This window comes from Mirounga leonina, unplaced genomic scaffold, assembly GCF_011800145.1.
Source record: "Mirounga leonina isolate KUSES-001 unplaced genomic scaffold, KU_Mleo_1.0 Mir_82, whole genome shotgun sequence".
In the NCBI taxonomy this organism is placed as follows: Eukaryota; Metazoa; Chordata; class Mammalia; order Carnivora; family Phocidae; genus Mirounga; species Mirounga leonina.
This window is the reverse complement of record NW_023270825.1, coordinates 1,080,832-1,100,937: the sequence shown is the minus strand read 5'-3', so window position 1 is coordinate 1,100,937 and position 20,106 is coordinate 1,080,832. Positions and strand designations below refer to the sequence as shown.

Below are 20,106 nucleotides of genomic sequence, written 5' to 3'. Positions count from 1 at the left end.
GAAGGGCCCCCAGCCAGCAGCCCCCTTCCGCAGAGGGAAGCACCCCGTCTGACGGGACTCCGGCACATGTCCCTCCCCTCCGCGGCTCCAGTGGGCATTCCAGCCGCTCAGCAAACAACCCTTCCCGCCTTCTTGCTCCCTTCTGCCACCAGCCCGCCTTTTCCTTGTCTACACAGCCAGCCTCTGCTCCAGCTCCACTCCCACCGCCTCACTCCCAGAAACACCCAGGCCACAGCCGGCCACCCAAGGCCTGCTCGCCCTGGCCTGCCTTCGAAACATTCAGAGCCCAGAGTCTCAGGCCCTCCTGCCCCTGTTCAGCCACTTCCCACGGGCTGGCAGTGGGGGGTGGGGGGAGCGGGGGGTTGCTGTCACCCAGGAAGGCCAAGGACACAAAGCCTGCCCCTCACACCCCACTTACCCCTGCATTTTGGTGTTTGCCCCACGGCGATGCCGGGAGAAAGGAACTGGTGGGGTCCCCATGTGAGAGAAGAGGGTCCGGGACCCAGAGGGGTCAGAGCCAGGGTCCCAGCAGGAGCCCAGGGGAATGTAGGAAGGGAACAGGAGGAGAGGACTAAGGAGGGCGGGCTGGCAGAGCCGTCCTCTGCTGGGACTCTCCATGAGTGACCTCTGTGTGACTACTCTCCTCCTGCATGGGAACTTCTGGTCTCCCCGTGGGAACCCAAGGAGCCCAGCGGCTCTCTGAGCCCTGGCCACAGGCTAATTGCTGGGCTCCGGGTCCCTCTGTACTGAGACACTCCTCCCACCAGAGAGGGGACAGGGGCTCCTGGCCCTGGAGGGAGGGGCCCATAGCGCACGCCTGCCCCCAGGGGTCCATCCCTCGCCCCTTCTCCCAGTGGGGCTAGCCATGTCCACACCCGAGTCCACGTGGGACGTCGGGGAACCCGGGTGGGCCAGACGGGAGCCCCGCAGACTGTTGCAAATCCTCTCTGGAAGCCCTGTCCCTCCAGAGGCAGGCCAGGAAAGGAATCTGCTGTGGGGTCTCTTGGGGACCCTGGTTGTGCGGGGCTGGTGAGCATCCCCGGCTGCTTCTCTGCTGGCCAGGTGGCCGGCCATCAGGCGTCCTGTCCCCCTGGATTCTAGGGTCCTGCAGCAGCCTGGTGGAAACTGCGAGCCACTCCAGGCAGGCACGTTGGTCCCGCCACTCCCTGTCCTGTGCTGGACACTGAGCCCCTGAGAGTATGGGTGGGGGCGCTGGGGGAGGGGGCACACTGTCTCTCTCTCCTTGGCCAGCAGAGCACGCGCATGGGCCCTGGGCCGAGGTTCGCCTCAGGGCCCGTGCCCACCCCAAAGTCCCAAGGATGCAGACCCGCCAGGTGGAGTGTGAAGACATGGCCCCCTCTCCCACCCTGAAGAGGGCCCCCCAAGTTTCTAAAACCCTGAGGTGCTGGGCCTGGAGTGGGGCAGCACAGGGGTCCCCATTAGGGTTCCCGAGGGAGAAACCTGGCTGGCGCGGCTCACCGGCTATCCCTGTGCCCCCACCCCCAGAGGTAGGTGCCCGGGGCCCAGCTCGGCTCCCCGGTGGGGGCTGGGCTGGCGGGGGCGGGACCCGGCAGCAGAGGTCACCCAGAGGCGCCACTGCGCCCGCCGGGCCCGCCCCCGGCCCGCCCCCCTGCCTTGGGCCGGCTTCTTTTAGTGGCGGCGGCGACAGGGCTGTCCCGTGGCCCAGCACAGCAGAGGAGTGACCAGACCAACATGTCGGGGACTCGCGCCTCCAACGACCGGCCCCCCGGCCCCGGCGGCGTCAAGCGGGGACGGCTGCAGCAGGAGGCGGCGGCCACGGGCTCCCGGGTGACCGTGGTGCTGGGCGCGCAGTGGGGGGACGAGGGCAAAGGCAAGGTGGTGGACCTGCTGGCCACGGACGCCGACATCATCAGCCGCTGCCAGGTGCGGGGCCCCCCACCCACCCAGCAAGCCCCCTCCTCCCCTTGCACCCAGGGGCCCTGACCTCCCTGTTCTCCCGCGCCCTGAGCTGGACACGCCTCTTGGATAGCTCCCCTTCCTGGACTCCCTCCCCCCACCCCACGGCCACCGACCCCTCTGCATGCACACTCTCCCCTCCCCCGCTCCCTCCCCGGGGACCGCCTTCCCCACCCAGCCCCACCCCTCCAGGCAGTGGGCCAGGGAGGAGCTATAAATACCTTAGCTGAGTTGGGGACACCCGATCTTCAGGGCGGGGGGGAGTTGGGGGGGTTGCGCCATGGGTGTGACACTGGGCCCTCCGGTGTGGGGGTGGGGTGGGTGGGGCCCCCAGCTCCTGGCTGTCGGGGTCTGGCACAGGGCTGGCCACGGGGTGGCCCTGGAGGGCCAGCCAAGAGGACGCAGAGGCTAGGGCAGGACAGTGGGCCAGGACCCGAAGGAAGACAGGCCAGGGACGAGGAGGGTCCCCGGCCGGACTGGGGTGGGGGGAGAGGGAGGGGCCACGGATGGCTGGCCAGGGTGACCCAGCAGCTGGCGGTGCCACCAGGGAGGCCAGACACAGGCTGTGTCCCCAAGGGCCCAGGGAGGCCACTGCCAGCTGTGGGCTGCCCTGGGCGGAGCCACGCCCCTGTGCCGGGGCTGAGAGCCGCGCTGCTGCTGGGCCGACTTAGAGCCCCGGGCACAGGGGACAGCTTTAGGGTGCATGCTTTGGCATGCAGTTCCCTGTCTGGTCTGTGGCCTCGTTTCCCAGCTCCTGCCCGGAAGGCTAGGGCCGGGGCACACCCCCGGGGAAGGAAATGGGCCCAGCGCTTGGCTCAGGGAACAGCCAGCCGCTATCTGGGCCACTCCTCTCGATGCAGACAGTGGATTCCTGGAAGGAGCTTCCTGGCAGCGTGAGAGACCTCCCACCCCTCTGCCCTTAGCCAGGCGAGCAACCCACTCCTGGCCGGACAGCCCCCAGTGCCAGAGGCGGTCTCCGGGCACCCTGCTTCATGGGCTGGGGGCCTTTGCCCCCCCGCAGCCGGGCACACGGTGCCAGCACTCTCCATGTACCCTGCTGGCTCCAGTGAGCCTCACAGGTCTATCTGTGGCCCCTCTCCCTTCTGAAGAGCCTGGGCGGGCTTTGCAGGCCCTCCTGGCCACAGAATGGTTCTGGAGTGGGGCCTCCCTGCTCTGCCACCTGGGTCAGCAGGACAGAGCGGCCAAGCACCGAGCAGGCTGGAGCCCCATCACCTGACCTGGGGGCCCACTGGGCACCTTCGCCCCGAGGTGACTTCTCAGACTGAGATCAGATGTGTCTCCGCCTGCAGGAGCCCCGGCTGACCTCACAGTGGGGATAATCGTGGGCCGCCTTCTCCAGCCTCCCGACAGTGGTGAAGCAGGGAAACTGAGGCCCAGAAAAGTTGAGGAATGAGAAGAAGCAGCATATGTGGGCCCTCACGTGTGCCACGCATCCATCGAGCCAGGACGGGGTGTCGGGATGCATAGTGAGGGCCCCGCGCTGGCCCTAGGGAAGGCTGCCTCTTACCTAGAGTGTGTGCATGAAGCTCCCAGTCACAGCCGCGGGTGCCCAGAGCCAAATGCAGCCCTGACCCCAGGAGCCGGGCAGCACATGGGAGCAAGGGGCCCCAGGAAGCGGGCAGCGGGGCACGTGCAGTGGGCAGGAGTCCCGCCTGGGTGGCTGCCTGGAAGGGCTGAAGCCGGCCAGCCCCAGTCACCAGAAGGGTCACCTGGCCTGTCACTCGGGCCCGGGCCGTCCTGAGTGGCAGCTGCATGCCCCACAGCTGCTGGGCTCCACTCCGCCTCTGCTGACCCCCACCACCCCTCCTCCCATTCGGCACCCCTCTGAAGCCCTTTGTGGCCCTCAGTGGTCTGGGGCCAGGCCCACCTGCACCCCCACAGCTGTCCTGGTTTCTTTCCCATCAATCATGTGGGGCCTGTGGTCAGCACCCCAGGACTCCCCCACCGCCTTCCCGACGGTCCAGGGTCTCGGGCTTGGGTCCCTCCTGCTGTTTTCTGTGCTGTTTGGGGGGGGCAGCCTCCCCTTCTCACTACACCGACCCCGCACGGTCCACCCTCCCCTGCCATTCCCATGGCACCCCCAGCCGCCCTTTGTCTACCCCCAGCGCTCTGGGTGTGTGGGGGCTGCTCTGGGGTGCCTGGGGTCAGGGCTTGGCCGGGAAGGCCCCCCTTTGCTCATTGCGGTGCAGGCTCCCTCTGGGCCGTGTCACGGTGCCCCTGGGCACCACTGCTGGCCTCCAGGGGTGCTGGCAACCCTGTTCTCTGCGGTGACTTTGCACAGACAATCGGGCTGTGAGGTCTGCCCACCCTGTCTTCGGAGTCCACACACCTCCACTGGGCTCTGTCCTTCTGCGTCTGCCAGCATCCTTCCCTCGACCCTCTCCCCAGCCCGGAGTCGGCTCCAGTCCCGTGTAGCCTGCTGCTCACGCCCACCCTTCCTCTGTTTCCAAAGTTACTTTGGCCAGAAGGCTCTGGGGCTGCCCAGGACTGCCAAGGTCGGAGTTTGGAATTCCCTCCTTTGCAACTGCAGTGTGAATGGTCCTGGAGCTCCATGCGTGACTGTGCTCGGTACAAGGGTGCTGTGTTTCTTTCGGTTTCCACCACAGTCTCCATGCAACCACCCCATCTGGGGGGGGCCGTGTCCAGCCGGGGCCATGTCCTCTGATGGCAGTGGTCACCCAGCGGTGGCTCGAGAGGAGGGGCATCCCCAGCTCACACAGCCCTTTGTGGCCGTGGGAGCGTCTGCCCTGGGCAGCTGACCCTGCATACCCACCTGGAGCCCCTGAGCTCTCCCTCCTGCCCCAGTGCCCTCTGAGCGGAGGGCAGCTGTGGTTGGGGTTGAACGAGTGAATGGGGCAGACAGTAGATGAGGTAAAGCACTGCATAGGTGGGTGGACTGCAGGTCTCCCCACCGACAGGCAGGGGGTGGGTCACCAGTGTCTCCACCCTGAGAGCAGGCCCCTTGCTGTGTGTCGCCCAGGACCCAGACTCAGCCGGACCCCACAGCACCCAGGGCTGGCCAGGAACCTTTCCACTGCCTCTGAGAAGCTGCCCCCCTCCCCTGCTCACCTCCCTGCTCCTTTTGTCCGCGTGCCCGGCACTCAGACCAGGGCTGGGGATGGACGCAGGCAGATGAGCTGGACCCGAGCAGGTCCCTCTCCCAGTGAGCCAGACGGGGGAGGTCAGCAGGCTCTGTGGCTGCAGGGGTGGGGGGTGGGGCTGTCAGAGAAACAAGATCAGGAATGTCGGGGAGAGTCTGGAGCTCACAGGCCTGGGGCCCCTCAAAGCTGATGGGGAGGGGGGCGGTGCTGCATCCCAGGACAGACAGCCAGGCTGGTGCCCCCCAGGGACCAGGGCCAAGGGGGCACTGTGGCCAAAGGAGCCGTCCAGAACAGCATGGAGACCCGTGTCCTTGGGGGTCCAAAGAGAATGGGGGGGCCTGGCAGGTCAGAGGTCAGCGGAGGATGACAGCAGGCTGCTGGGGATGAGGGCCGGTAGAGGAGGGCAGGAGCGGGACGGATGTTGGCCAGCATGGGAGACAAGGCATGCAGAATGTGCTCCACCAGGGAGCCTCGCGGAGCCGCGTATGTGTGGAGAGGGCCTGGCAGGGGGATGGCCGCAGCTCCGGCGGAGCGGGGGTGGGCGCCCCAGGGGCGTCCCTGAGCCCCTTGTGCTGCCCCCAATGCACATTCGCAGCCCACCGCGCCCCACCCGGTTGGCCCCAAGGAGGTGGAAGCCCCTGACCGGCGAACGGAGACCCTCTGAGCCAGCTGAGCCCACCCGTCATCGTCCCGAGGCCTGCGCTGGCAGGTGCCAGACCACACTTGGGGACCGAAGGCCTGGCCTTCACAGGGCCCAGCTGCCTGCCCTGGGCTGCTGCCGGAGCAGGTCCCTCAGCCCGGGACGGCCCCCAGGAGACACGCTGTGGGAGATTCAGGGGCTCCGCAGAGGGCGGCACGGGGGAGAGGGGCAGGAAGATGGCTCTCACAGGCTCTCTGTCCCCCAGGTTTTGGGCCCCAGTGGGGCATCAGAGCTGGCTCTCAGGGCCCACAGCCTCGAGGTGCCAAGGAGGGTGGCTGAGGCCACGCTCTCTAGGTGCCGGGTGGGGACCGGGGAGACGGTCTGCACTGTGGCCCACGGCCACCGCTCACACTCCGGCAACAGGCCATGTGTGTATCTCCCTGCTGGGCCTGGGCCCCGCTGGACTCCTGCAGGGACAGGAAGGATCAGAGCTGGCCAGGCTCCTGAGTGGGCCAGCCTTGGCCGTGGTCCTCTTCCTCTGTCCAGGAGTGAGAGAACCCCGTTTCTTAGATCCCTGCCTCCGGGGAGGCAGCTGGCTGGGGCGTCCATGAGGTTCGGGCAGGAGTGGTGGGAGTGGCTTCAGGGTCCGTGGTGGGTCCAGAGCTGGGCCGGACCCAAGGCTCCACTGCAGAGGGAGGACCTGGAGGCAGGCAGAGCCCTCGAGGGGCCACACCAAGCCCTGCCTCTGTGCCCAGCTCCCGCCTGACTTGGCCTGTCCCCAGGGGCACAAAGGCAGGGGGAGGTCAGCTCCAGGGAGCTGTGGGGCAGACAGCGAACCTGAGGTCTGGGACAGTCCTCGCTCACTCTCCCAGGGCACAGAGCATGGAACCTCCAGAACCTGCCCCCCTAGGACAGGGAGGCTGAGAGCCGCCCAAGAGGCAAAGGTGGCCAGGCTGGGCCGGACATTCGCACCGTCCCTCACTGGGGCCCTGGACAAGCTCCTCCCTCCACGTGGTTTTCCAAACGGGGCTGGAGCTGCACCCCCAGCCCGACGGCCCCCTGGCCCGGCCCTCCTTGGGCCTGCAGATGGCAGCTGGCAATTGGGCTAAAGCCTAAGGAGGGCAGTGGGGTGTTCCTGCCCCCACCTCGCCACCTGCCCGCATGCCACCCGGGTGGCGGGACAGACCAGGGTCTCTCTGGGACAGTCACCCTGGACCTCGGCAGAGCTGCTGGGAGGTGCTCCCTGCAGGTCAGCAGGCCCTGGGCTCGGCATCCTGGGGCAGGCTCGTGCCCCTGTGAGTGAACTGTGGTCTGAGGCCTGGGCCCTTCAGCTGGCTGGGGTCATCTGATGCCCACTGGCCCGCGATGGCCTGTGCCTGTTCCTGGTGCCCGTGTTTACCCCAAACAGAGGTGGGGTTGTGCTCAACAGTGCTTCTGGTCTGTGTGTGTGTCCTTGGGCCAGCTGACCTTGGCACTGGGCGCTGGGAGAGCAGGGCCGGGGGCGGGGGTCTGCCTCTGAGGCTGAGCCCACTGCCTCCCCTCCACCCCGTCTGCCCCACTCCATCAGCGTCTGCTCTTTCCCTTCCCTCCGGCAGCCCCTCTGGGGTCCCTTCCCCAAGCCTCCTCTCCGTGGCAGCCCAGCCCGCTCACCTCCCACTACCATCTCCGTCCTGAGCCCCCGAGGCCTGGTGCTGCCTGTCCACCCTTGCTCGTGGGGCGGCCCCCTAGGCTCCCAGGCCCCCAGCGCCCCCTTTGTCCTTCCCGTCTGCTCCCCACAGAGCAACCCATCCGTTTCCACCATCGTTCCCTCAGAGGCTGCGGTCAGTTCCCACAGCCAACGACCTGGGAGTCCCAGGGCAGCTCGGCCCCCACTGGCCACGGGGAAGCCCAGGGACATGGCACAGTCATGCATCAGGGCCATGGGGTGCACACCTGGACTGCGGTGGCCCCGGGAGTCTGTCAGAGACATCCTCCACGCCGTGTCGGAGGTGGTGAGAGCAGCCCCACACGGACCTTCCACATGCACCCCGGACACTCAGTGCTCGGCCGTCTGGGGCCCTCCGTGGACCCGGCTTCTGGCAGGAACATCCTGGGCAGCTGGTAGAGCTCACGGGGCTGAGCCCGGGGTGAAGGGGTGTTGTGGAAGTCAGGGAGATGCGTTAGGGGAGGGCCCCACTACTTAATTTACCGATGCATGATGTGAGGTCCAGGAGGGAAAGCCCTTGGCCTGGCGTCTCTGGTGTCCGCCCCTCGCTGTCCCCGGGCACCCTGCCACCCCCCTGCCTGGGCTGTTTGGGTGGAGGAGCCAGGAGATATAAATCTCAACCAGATGCTCCGTGAGGAACAGGTGCTCCCGGTGAGAGGGGGGGGGAGGAGGCCACCGTCATGCAGCCCTGCCTGGGGTGGGCAAGACTGAGGCCGCTAGGAGCCAGCCGCCCAGCGCCCCCCTCTTCGAGGCAGGAGGGCAGTGGGTGTGGTAGGGAGTGGGCCTTGTCCGTGGAGAGGCCCTGTGGATAAGCCAGTGTTTCTGCGGGAGCTTAGGGCAGGAAGGAGGGGCTGGGCTGGGCCCAGAGCACCGGGCACCGGCCAGCATGCTTCCCCACCCAGGGGCAGCCCCGAGGGTCCGGTGCCGCACACCCTGGGGGCCCACAGTGCCCTCTGCTCATGGGAACAGCAGAATGAACATCCCTCCTGGGGCTGGCTCTCCTTGGGCTCCCCTCAACCCCCTCAGCCAGCCCCAGCCCACCATCAGCAGCAGTTCCAAAAAGAAAGGACCCTGTCACCCAGGTATCCCCCAGGACAGGGCTAGACTCAGAACCGTGTTTTCCTTTTTATTCTTAGATGGGAGGCACAGGCCCAAAGGGAGCAGTCCCTGCTCAGGGGGCGAGGGGCGCTGGTCCCACTGGCCAGTGACTACACCTGTCCCTCCCCCCGCCCCAGATGACAGTGTTGCCTAGCCCCGCCCCCCCGCCACCACGGAGCTTGGGTTGTGGGGGCCTGGGTTTGTGCTTCTAGGAGAAGTTGGCCCCCTCATTCCTTCATCAGAGGACGGACCTCCAGAGGGGCTCATAGGCGGGGCCTCTGCCAAGCCAGCCTCCGTGGGGCGTCGGCCTGTGCCCACGAGAGATGGTCCAGGGCCGGGTGCAGGTGTGGGGAGGGCGGGACCAGCCAGGGCCAGGCCCCCTCCAAGCCAGTCCGCTGGTCAGGGCCCTGCACCTCATCCGTGGCCTGGGTCACTAGCCCGGAGCGCCCCAGGCACGCCTCAGAGCCAACCGCGGCACCAGAGGCCCCAAGTCCAAGCGTGGACAGCATCTTGTGCACCCTGGGGGACAGAACCACCGCCCTAAGCCACCTGTGTTTGGAGCTGGTCCACAGTGAGGCTGGACGGGCCCTCCCAGGGCAGGTCCAAGCCCTGCAGCTCCTGCATACTCAGCGGGCTTCTGTTCCTAGGGGGGCAACAACGCTGGCCACACCGTGGTGGTGGACGGCAGGGAGTATGACTTCCACCTATTGCCCAGCGGCATCATCAACACCAAGGCCGTGTCCTTCATCGGTGAGTGCCAGCAGCCGGGGGTCCCGCGTGTGTCATCCAGCCCAGGGCCCCCCTGCAGGTGGGCCTGGACCCGGCAGGAGAGCCAAGCTGGCCCACGGGCCTGGTCTGGGAGCCCGTCCTGGGAGCCGCCAGCCTGGGCGGGAGGGAGAGGGGGCGGGGAGCCCCGCGGAGCGGTGTGTGCGAGCTTGTTTGCATGTGAGGGAGTGAACGTGAGTGGGCGTGAGTACGTGCAGGTGTGCGTGTGCGTGTGCGCACAGGGGCAGGGGCCAGACTCCGCTGCATGGGTGGAAGCCCAGCCTGCGGGCTCCCCAGCCTCCCCCTTCCCACAGCACTCCCTGCCCTTCCGGGGGCGCCCGGCCCCTCCCCTCCCTCTCTCTCTCTCTCTCTCTCTCTCTCTCTCTCTCTCTCTCTCTCTCGCTGTGTCTGCCTCTCTCTCTCTGCCCCTCCCTCCCTCCTGGCCTCCAGGCCGGACCTCCTGTCCGGCCCTCGGCTCAGCCTGAGCCTCCCTGCCCAGAGCCGCCCCGCCCCGCCCCAGCCAGGCGGCCTGACGCCCTCCCGCAGCGTGCAGGACTATTCGTCGGGCTCCTTGCACGACTTAGCAAGACCACCCTCGTGGCTCATCTGCCCCCGCCCCTCCCTGGTTGCGAAGCGTGGTTGTGCAGCTGCAGGTGTGCCCAGTGAGGGCACAGGGCTGGGCGACGGGAGGCAAGTGTCGCTGAGGGGCCGTGTGCGGTCGGACTGTGCAGGAGGACACACCGGGGCCGCTGCAGTGGGCGAGGACAGCACGGTGACCTCCCGCGGTTCGCCCGGGGTGGGGGCCCGGGGTGGGGCTCTGCTGCAGCCTTCTCCAGGCCCAGCCTCGTCCGCTGGGCCCTGGGCCCCACCTGGTGGGAAACGAGGCCAGGGAGGCCCGCTTGATGAGAGGTCTCCGTCTGAGAAGCCGGGGTGGGTCAGGGCCAGCAGCTGGAGCCCAGGCTGGGTGGTCCCCGGGGAGCATCGCGGGGGTCAGCTCGGCCAGCCCGGCCGGCAGCGTGCTCAGCCGGGGGCGAACGTGCCAGAACTCACACAGCTGCCCCTCGGCTCGCGACATTCCCGGGGACCCTGCCACGTGGTCATTTCAGGACGCCCTGGCATTTAGGTGACCTTTTGTACTCGGTGTGGCTTGCACAGTCTGAGCCACTCCCATCTGGACCCATGTCCTGTCTCCCTCGGCCGAGCTTGTGCCACCGGCAGCCCTGGGGGGGACCGGGGCCAGGGGGGCTCCTCCTGGGAAGACAGCAGGTGGCCTGGCCCAGCCGCCTTCGGTCTAAGAGAAAAGGGCTCGCATTTCGCTTCAGCCTGGACCCCACACTAACATGCTGTGTGACCTGGGGCGGGTCACCTTCCTTTTCTGGGCCTCAGCCTCTGCCCCTGTGAAACTATGTGGATCGCACTTCAGTGTTGTATGGATAGGGAGGGCCCGGGTCCCCAGAGGCCCTGCCCGGGTCCCGGGAAGGGTCGGGGGCTGCGTGTCTCCTGCTTTCCCATTTTCACACCATTCACATAGACTGTACCAGCTTAACTGCGGTATAATTTATGTGCCATGACATTCAACACAATTCAGCTCTGGAGCACCGTCCTCACTCCAAGAAGTCCCCTCTGCCATTTGCCGGCAGCCCTGCCACCGCAGCCTCCGCAAGCTCTCCTCTGCTCGCGGGCTCTGCACACGCTCCCCATGGCTTTGGTTTGGTTTGGGGCCATTTCTTCCACTGTCGTGAGTATGCACAACAGAAATTTTCCATCTTTGCCATTTCTAGGCATAGAGCCCGGTGGCATGAAGCACATTCACGCTGTTGCACACCCACCCCCACTGTCCGTCTCCAGAACTTTCCATCTCCCCAACCTGAAACTCTGTCCCCCTTGAACACTAACCCCGGCCCCCTCCCCAGCCCCTGGCGCCCCCCTCTACTTCCTGTCCCTGTGAATCCGACTCCTCCAGGGACCTCCTATGAGTGGAATCACACAGGGTGTTTGTCCTTTGGTGACCTGCCTGTGTCACTTGGCATAGTGTCCTCAAGGTCCACCCATGTTGTAGCAGGTGTCAGAATTCCCTTCAACGTAAGTCGCCGTGTCCGCTGCACAACTCAGTCCCCTGTGATGTGTTGCAGGCAATGGGGTGGTCGTCCACTTACCCGGCTTGTTTGAAGAAGCAGAAAAGAATGAGAAGAAAGGTAGGTCCGAGTGCCCGCACGCGCACCCTGGCCCAGGCAAGTTCCTAGCAGCGTGGTGGCCAGGGCCTCCCGTGTGGGTTCTTGGTAGGGGTCAGTTTCCCCAGCCCAGCAGTCCCCCACCCACCTCCTGCCCACTCTGCCTGTGCAGAAAGCTGGGTCTGCACTCGGGATGCGGAGAGCAGGGCAGCCCAAGGCCCCAAAGTCTGGCTGTGGGTCTCAGTGTTTATGGGGAGCTTTCACGACACTGGGGACAGGTGGCATCTGGAGGGTCCCACTCAGGAAGTCTGGAAGGGGCCCTGGGACCTAGAATTTGATGAAGCTCCCCAGGACACCTGGATGTCTGGCCGAGATTGGGGAGCACTGGGCCGACCCCACCTACAGGGAAGGATGTGGTTCCTAGGGGCTCCTGGGGGCTCCTGGGGGCAGGCAGCAATGGAGGCCACCGGCCAGGGTGTCTGGGCCAGCTGCCCCCCTGGAAAGGTTGTCTAGAGGTGGAGCCCCAAGACCCTGATGGGGTCCGAGAAGGAAGCGGGCCTCAGCCTCAGGGCTCGAGTTCAGGACAGGAGTGAGAAGAGCCAACAGGAAACTGACCCTGGGCATGAAGCGCCAGGACAGAGGCCCCGCAGGGAGAGGTGGGGGGTGAGATTCCAGGGCCCTCAGCAGGGAGAGAGGCCACATGTGACCTTTGTGGACTCTTGCCCTGGGTGGGGGCTGGGCCAGCTGCCCAGCCTTGGCCACCTTGCCCGTGATGGCTGACCGCCTGCCGCGTGACCGCAGGTCTGAAGGACTGGGAGAAGAGGCTTGTCATCTCCGACCGCGCCCACCTCGGTAAGCACACCCGGGCTGGGTGCAGGGCCGGTGCCACCCACCCGCCGTGGGAACCACCACCCCACAGTGGCCCTCCTCCCCGGCGTGCTGAGCCCACGTAGCTCCATGAAATTCCAAGTGGGCAGTGGGTCGGAATCACAGTCCCCAGTTGCAGATGGGAAAACGGAGGCCCGAAGGGCCTCCCGGGCACGTGTGAGTCTGTGCTGGGCAGAGGCAGAGTCCAGTGTGTCCCCTTTCAAACTGGACCACCTGTCCCGGGCAGCCCGGGCGTGCACAGGGGAGCCCCATAACCCTGTGTCTGTCTCTCGCTTGGGGACACTCACCTGGCCGCGCAGTGTTTGATTTTCACCAGGCGGTCGACGGGCTGCAGGAAGTGCAACGGCAGGCCCAGGAGGGCAAGAAGTGAGTATATCCGGGGCTTCTCTTGTCTCGCTGGCCTTCGAGTCTGGGAGCTCTGGGGTGTGCCAAGAGGGGAACGGGGTCCCACTGAAGCCACCACGACCACGGCAGCCCAGCCCAGCTGACCACAGACATGGGCCACCCAAACCCTTGCCCCACTAAGCACCCAGGCCATTCCCTCGTCCTCCAAAGATATTTATGAAAATGTGCCGAGCACTGGTTCTCCAGGCGAGGACAGGGTGCAACCGTGGCCATCCTGCCCCATTAAGTGGCACGCTCACTTGCCACCCACGTGTGTGCATGCACTCCCACGTGTGTGCACACTCAGACTCTGCACACTCACTCACACACAAGTATGCCAGGCGGCAATGCTGAGCAGGCCATTCACCGAGCCTGGGGCTAGGGCAGTGGCAGGCAGTGGGCACAGGGTGGGCATGGCCAGCGCGCCCAGCCCCCAGGAGGCGGCAGCCGGCACACGTGGACAGGCGCATCCTCAGCGCCCGGCCAGAGGGAAGCCGGGGCCCAGTGCAGACAGGATGTCTCAGAGCCAAGGCATGGAATGACGGGAGGGTTTCGGCTGGCCCAGAACCGCCGGCGGGGCCCAAGCCCCCGGATCCCTGACAGCCAGCCAGCGGAGGGGGCCAGTGGGCTCTCGTAGCCATCCCAGACTGCAGGTGCTCCTGCTGGGGAGGGCCCCTCCCAGGCCCCCGGGCCGGGCCCCCCCGGCTCACGGCCGCCCCCTGTCTTTCAGTATCGGCACCACCAGGAAGGGGATCGGACCGGCTTACTCTTCCAAAGCTGCGCGCACGGGCCTCCGCGTCTGCGACCTCCTGTCGGACTTTGACGAATTTTCCGCCAGGTACCTGAGCCGCCCGAGGGGGGACTGTGGCTAGTGCTGAGGGCGCGGACCCCCAGGCGGGGCGAGGGGTCGCAGTCACTGTCGCCCCCGCAGATTCAAGAACCTGGCCCGCCAGCACCAGTCCATGTTCCCCAGCCTGGAAGTGGACGTCGAGGGGCAACTCAAAAGGCTCAAGGTAGAGCAGGGGCGCGGGCGGGCCGGGGGCGGGAACGGGGGCGGGAACGGGGGCGGGGGGGGCGGTCGCGGTCGGGTGCGGGCCGGGGGTGGGCAGGCGGGGCATGGCGCGGTGGGGGGAGCATGGCGGGGGAGGGTGCGACCGGGTGCAGCGGGGTGGGGGGCGTGGCAGGGCATGGTGGGGGCGGGGCGCGGCGGGGCGCGGCGGGGGCGTGGCGGGCAGCCCCCACCGGGGCACCGCAGCCTTGCCAGACGCCCAGGCAGCGCTCAGGGAGCGCACTGTCCCAGGCACTGCTATGGGGTGGCTGGCCCTCTTGGGGACCACAGGCCCCCTGTGCAAGCCCAGGCCAGGGAGGGCAGGAAGGTTTCCCCCGCCCCCAGGCCAGGGGACATTTCCCAGGACAGGCTGGGGAAAGAGGCTGTCCCTGTCCTATTTGGGGTAGCTGGTAAAGGTGGCCTTGCTGACTCGTAGAGGGTCAGTGCAGTGTCAGGGATGGGATGAGGAGAGCACAGAGCCTTTCTGGAAGTTTCCAAGGCTGGGCTCCTGGCTCCTCCCAGCCCTCTTAGGGGAGCTGTGAATGAGGACAGGGCCAGACCAATGAAGACGTCAGTCACACTGGATTAGGGCCCACCATAGCGACCTCAATTTAATCCCCCCTTTGAAAACCTGTCTCCAAATACAGTCATGTTCTGAGATGCTGGGGGTCAGGACTTCAACAGATGAACCCGGGAGTCGGGGCGGGGGGGGACAATTCAGCCCATGGCTGCAGGAGGCTAGTGCGAGCCTCACAGACAAGACCCAGACAGGACTGGGGGTCGCTCCAGGTCTCGGGACAGGTTTGCAGGCCAGGCCTCTTTCGGGAAAGGAATGCACTGGAGGTGTCTGGCTGTCAGGAGGGGCCTGGCCCCACCGCAGCCTCCTCTGCCTCCCCCACAGGGCTTTGCTGAGCGGATCCGACCCATGGTCCGAGACGGCGTCTACTTTATGTACGAGGCGCTCCACGGCACCCCCAAAAAAATCCTCGTGGAAGGTGCCAATGCAGCCCTCCTTGATATTGACTTTGGTAGGTCCCCAGCCCGGCTGATCCCCACGATCCCCCTTTCCTGCCTGCTGGCGACCAGGCCGGTCACTGACCGGATGTGGCAGGGCTGCCTTCCGCGGCCACACTGCCACCCTGCCCACGACAGTGATCATGCTGCCCCTCATCTTCCTACTTCAGCTGGGAGGGACAAGAGAGAGAGCTGACCTGGACAGAAAGGGAGAGAGGCCAGAGCTGCGGCCAGGGCTCCCAGCAAGGCTGGGTAGAGCCGGTGCTTCCATCCATGTGGGCCTTCTGTACATCCTGTCCCGAACCCACGGCCACCCCAGCGCCAAGGCCACACGGTCCAGGCAGGGGAGGCACCCACCATCCAAGTTGGGAGCAGCCTTCTCCCGCTATTCACCCCAGACTCCTACACAGGCCACAGCGGCCTGATGCACAGTGCCCACGTGGGTCACTCCCCCAGGATGGTCTCTGGGACCGCGGGCCCTGGAGATCCCACAGAGGGGACATGCAGGAGGCCGAAGCACGCACCACCCTCTGCCGAGCTGGAGCCCGGGGCCGGGGTGGCAGCAGGCCCTGACCCGCTCGGTCTTGCAGGGACCTACCCCTTTGTGACGTCATCCAACTGCACCGTGGGCGGCGTGTGCACGGGCCTGGGCATCCCCCCGCAGAACATAGGCGAGGTCTACGGCGTGGTGAAGGCCTACACCACACGCGTGGGCATCGGCGCCTTTCCCACCGAGCAGATCAATGTGAGTCCCCAGCCCCAGCGGGACCCCAGCGGGACCCCAGCGGGGCGCCCAGTGGTGGCGTGTGCAGAGACACACAAGGCAAGAGCAGAGACAGGCATCCACAGGTGCACGCAAGGTGGCGCAAGCCAACAGCCCTGCACCACACAAGCTCCCGCGGACCCGGTTTCCCCGGGAAGCACTGCAGACGGGCGGAGTGCCTCCCGGCCCCTCAGAGCAGCCCGTGTGGTGTGGCTCAGGGACCCCCTCAGGGTGCCGCTGGCCGCCTTTCCTCAACATGGCCTTGTGCCCTTGGCGGCGAGGGCCCAAGGCTCTGGTCCTGAGCAGGGGTGCGTGAGGCCAGCGTGGGAAGTGGGGGAGGAGGGGAGGGGCAGGAGGCAGCAGAGAGAAAGGCTGAGCCCCGAAGCAGCCAGGCGCAGGCTCCCGCTCCATGCCGCAGCGGGCCTGCTCTGCTGTCACGCAGGAAATCGGAGACCTGCTACAGAGCCGTGGCCACGAGTGGGGGGTGACCACAGGCAGGAAGAGGCGGTGCGGCTGGCTGGACCTGATGATTCTCAGATATGCTCACATGGTCAACGGCTTTACCGCGTAAGCAGCCCTTCCCGCACGGTCGTCACGTGGGCGTGCAGGCCACTGAGTCTCCCGTCCGGCACGGCGGGGCCGCGGCGGTGGACGGCCTCAGAGCCGGCCGGCCATCTGCTCCTAAGCACGTGTGGGGGAGGCGGCCGCAGGGGGTCAGAGGGCGTCCTGGCCCCTGCAGGGGGTTAAAATCGTCCATCTAGAGAGGGAGAGGAAGCCTAGCCCGGAGGGCCTCCACCGTGGTCCTCAGGGACACGACTCCTTCTCCGCGGGGCCGGGCCTGGCTTGGCTTGGCCGGACCTCACTCCGTTAGGTCTGCTGGGGTGTGGGGCTGGGCAGTGGGAGGGAGACACTGTCCCCACCCTGGGACCAGGTGCCAAAGAGGCTGCGCTCTGAGCGCCAAGGTGCTGAGGCCACAGCAAAGCAGAGGACAGGGTGGCCTGGCCACCACGGGCGCAGGAAGCACGGAGAGACCCACCTGCAAGGGCCTGTGAGGGAGGAAGGAAAGGGAACGCGGAAGGAACAGGGCCTGTGCCAGGGAGGACTGTGGCTCGACGCGGTCCCTGGGTGTCCCTACACGCGGTGCTCATGGGGCCGCGGGAACGGGGTCCCATGGGGACACCCGAGGCGAGGAGACCTCAGCCAGGCAGAAACCGCACTCCCGAGCCCGCCTGCGTGCTTCTGGGGCACCCCATCTGCGTTTCCCGGCGACTGTAAATAGCAGGGCAGAAGAAAGGGTGCAGGCCCAGCATGCCGGCAGCTTCTCCAGTGTCGCTCCGTCTGCTGGTCTGGGGACAGGTTGGCCTTAACGAAACTGGACATCCTGGATGCCCTGGACGAGGTGAAAGTCGGCGTCTCGTACAAGCTGAACGGGAAGAGGATCCCCTATTTCCCAGGTACGGGGATGCCATGGCTTCTCCCGTCTGTTGCATGGGAAGAGGAGAAGGGACGGGTCTGCAGCCTGGGGGGACAGGTGGGAGCCAGCCCCTGCTAACCCCAGACCCTGCGGGACTCTTAGGCGCTGCCAAGGCCCACCTCCTGGGCACCCTGGAAGCTCCCCGGGCAGGCGTGGACTGCTCTGTGCAAACATAAAGATGACTGTTTTACCTAAGAAAACACGGTTTTCAGTTATTTAAGACCTAAGGGGTTTCTGCTACCGTGTGTCGCTTCTTTTAGAAAGTACAAAGGCGAATGTTTTCTTGGATCTCACAGTTCCCATTCTGACCGCATCCCCCTCCACCCCCGCCGCCCCAGTGGCTTCTTCCCTGCAGCCCTCACTCTCTTCTGAGCTCATGTGTAGACCCCCTCCTCCCCTTGGCCTGTGTCCCCTGGCCCCACTGACCCCTGACCTTTGAGAAGGCACAGCGGGGGTATGGTGTGACCCCAGGGATCCAGGGCCCAGGGGAGCGTGCAGTGAGGATCCCTCAGGAGACAGCTTGTTCCAGCACCTTCCATCAGTAAGGGTTGGTTGGCGTCTACTGTGAGCCACATGCCCAGGAGCCACGGAGTCCTGGCTGGAGCAGGGTCCTTGCCCTGGTAACAGGACACAGAGATTCTTCAGGATCCTGTCATGCTTCAGGACTCTTAGAATTTCCTAGTTGGGAGAAGGGGGGACACCTGAGTGGCTCTGTCAGTTAAGCATCCAACTCTTGATTTCGGCTTGGGTCATGATCTTGGGATCGTAAGGTCAAGCCCCACGTAGGGCTCTGTGCTCAGGGCAGAGTCTGCTGGAGATTTTCTCTCTCCTCTGCCCCTCCCCTTGCATGCTCACTCTCTAAATAAATAAATGGATAAATAAAATCTTAAAAAAAAAAAAAAGAATTTCCAAGTGGGGTCCATGGAATTCCTCAGCTGAGCCAGCCACCTGTGGAGGTTCTAGCAGAGCCCTTAGCAGTCCTTGTCTGGGGTGGACGTGTCCCCTGGTCTGGCAGGGATACAGCCAATGTCAGAGAACCCTCACCACCCCCCGCCCCCGAGAAAACCAACCAGGGCCATGTGCCTTCCACCTGGCTGAGCCCCGCGGCAAGCAGGTCCCCGAATGGGAGACCCGAGCACCAGAATCTTCGGGACATGGGCCACCCCCGACCCTTTGTCTCCCCAGCGAACCAGGAGATACTGCAGAAGGTTGAGGTTGAATACGAAACGCTGCCTGGGTGGAAGGCGGACACCGCGGGTGCCAGGAAGTGGGAGGACCTCCCCCCGCAGGCCCAGAACTACGTCCGGTTCGTGGAGAATCACGTCGGAGTGGCAGGTGGGTGCATGTGCCCCGGCCACCATCCCGCCCTCTGTGCCCCACCCCCCACCCCCAGGGCTGAGCAACTCTTTTCCCTTCCAGTGAAATGGGTTGGGGTCGGCAAATCAAGAGATTCGATGATCCAGCTCTTTTAGACGGAGAGCGCTGAGCCCGCGGAGCGCAGCGGCCCTGTCCCTCATCGGCAGCCGCAGTCACCGCCCGAAACGCAGAAGTAGGAAAACTAGTTTCTGTACTTTTATATATCTCTCCAAGCCTTCAGCTCAGCCACCGATTTCTACAGTGATCCAAACATCTGACGGCCAGCGTTGTGTATGTTTGTTTTTTTTTTAAATCCTGCTACTGAAAATGAGCCAAAGTACTCAAAACAGAGAACTTTTATGGCACATTAATTGTCACATGGTTGTATGGCTGGCTGGAGCCGTTTAGTAATAAACACACGCAGTAGCCACTGAGTAGTGGTGATCGGTCCGTGTCTGGTTCTGTCCTTCCGTTTTGACTTTGGCGGCGACAACAGTCTGGGGGACGCACATTTCCGGTATCACAAAGCCGAACTGTTTGCTTGCTTAGACGGCAAACTGGTCACTGGAACGGGCCCAGGTAGGCGAGACCACAGGCATTCAGTGCTCCCCAAAAGGGAATCGTTACAGGAGCGCCCCCTTGAGCTCTAAGCCCCCCTGCACGGGGCGGAGGCAGCCCCCCAGCAGCCCCTCTTCACGTCAGCTGCATGCACCTGCCCTCATCCCTCTGGAGGTCACTGGATTGAATCAGTCACTTCTTAACAGGCCACAGCTGCTCGAGCTTACTGTGGTCTCCACTGGAAGCTGAGGAGCCTCCTTGAACAACTCTTCACAGAGTCTGGGGTAAATTTAGAAAAATAACCGCCCTCTCGGTATGATTCGGGAGAGGGGAGGAATTAGATGGGGAGACCAAAGTCGGTCAGGGTTAAATCCCGGCCTTGTAACCCTGACGCTGGCATCCAGGCTCATGGAAATGGGTCGAGTGCCCACGGGGCTTGCTTCCCAGGGACCACACGGGGCTCCAGTCCGACTGGCCTACACCAGGGAGCCGCTAACCACGTGACAGCATCTTTAATGAGCAGGCTCCATTCTGAAACTCCTGTGACGTCACGCCCTCTAGCAAACTGCTCCAAACAGTGCCCAGATGAGTCTTGAGTGATTTGAAAGAAGCCAGGAAAATGGGCTACAACCAGCTTCCCTGGACCTTCCAGTCAGTGAGGAGCACAGCTACTTGAAGGCAGGAGCAAGAAGCACCACCAGAAACTGTTGAGTTTCCCGAGAATTATTTCCTTCCATGATGCGGCAAAGCAGGGGTCGGTTCTTCAGGAAAGAGGGGCTGCCCCCTCAACTACACTGGACCCCACAGGCAGTTCTCTGGCCGCATCTTGCCACAACAGAGATGCACGCCTTTGATAGTCAACCGAGCTGGCATTTTTCAAAAGAAAGAGAAATCATTTCATTCTGCCTAAAAAGCTACAAGCCTGGCTTTGTAAGGTTAACCTGCAATTTAAATTAGCTGCAAAAACTGTTTTCAAACCTCTATCTTGTAGTGGCTGCTAAATCCTTCACCTGAAGACAAGTTGTTGTTGATTTTCTTCTACCTCTAGACAAAATCTAGAGGAGGCAGCCTCAGGCAGTGTCCTTGGGCATCTGTAGCGTTGTACAGGCTGAAAAGACCAACTTCCAGGGACAATGATTCTTCCCTGGCACCAACTTCCTCATTCTCATGGCCCAGGGACAG

General features: G+C 64.7%; 1 protein-coding gene across 2 annotated transcripts; it reads left to right on the top strand.

Moving 5' to 3' along the window:
* The first annotated feature begins 1,650 nt into the window (after window positions 1–1,650).
* On the top strand, window positions 1,651–18,816 carry ADSS1 (adenylosuccinate synthase 1). 2 transcript variants are annotated; one of them, XM_034992276.1, is made up of 13 exons: window positions 1,651–1,905; window positions 9,151–9,253; window positions 11,401–11,463; window positions 12,241–12,291; window positions 12,627–12,693; window positions 13,442–13,549; window positions 13,643–13,724; window positions 14,661–14,787; window positions 15,364–15,518; window positions 15,979–16,103; window positions 16,893–16,990; window positions 18,196–18,345; window positions 18,430–18,816. In XM_034992276.1, the coding sequence occupies exons 1-13, from the start codon at window positions 1,714–1,716 to the stop codon at window positions 18,480–18,482; spliced, it is 1,374 nt and encodes a 457-aa protein (XP_034848167.1). In that variant the 5' UTR covers window positions 1,651–1,713; the 3' UTR covers window positions 18,483–18,816. The 2 variants fall into 2 exon arrangements, with proteins under 2 accessions (XP_034848167.1, XP_034848168.1); XM_034992277.1 differs by lacking the exon at window positions 1,651–1,905 and adding an exon at window positions 6,972–7,110 and having other exon boundaries at window positions 18,430–18,810.
* Window positions 18,817–20,106: the final 1,290 nt, after the last annotated feature.

Coding starts and splice junctions, on each gene's coding strand:
- ADSS1 (XM_034992276.1), top strand. CDS start 1,714: ATGTCGGGGACTCGCGCCTCCAACGACCGGCCCCCCGGCCCCGGCGGC. Junction 11,464..12,240: donor AGAAAAGAATGAGAAGAAAG/GTAGGTCCGAGT, acceptor GCGTGACCGCAG/GTCTGAAGGACTGGGAGAAG. Junction 14,788..15,363: donor CCTCCTTGATATTGACTTTG/GTAGGTCCCCAG, acceptor TCGGTCTTGCAG/GGACCTACCCCTTTGTGACG.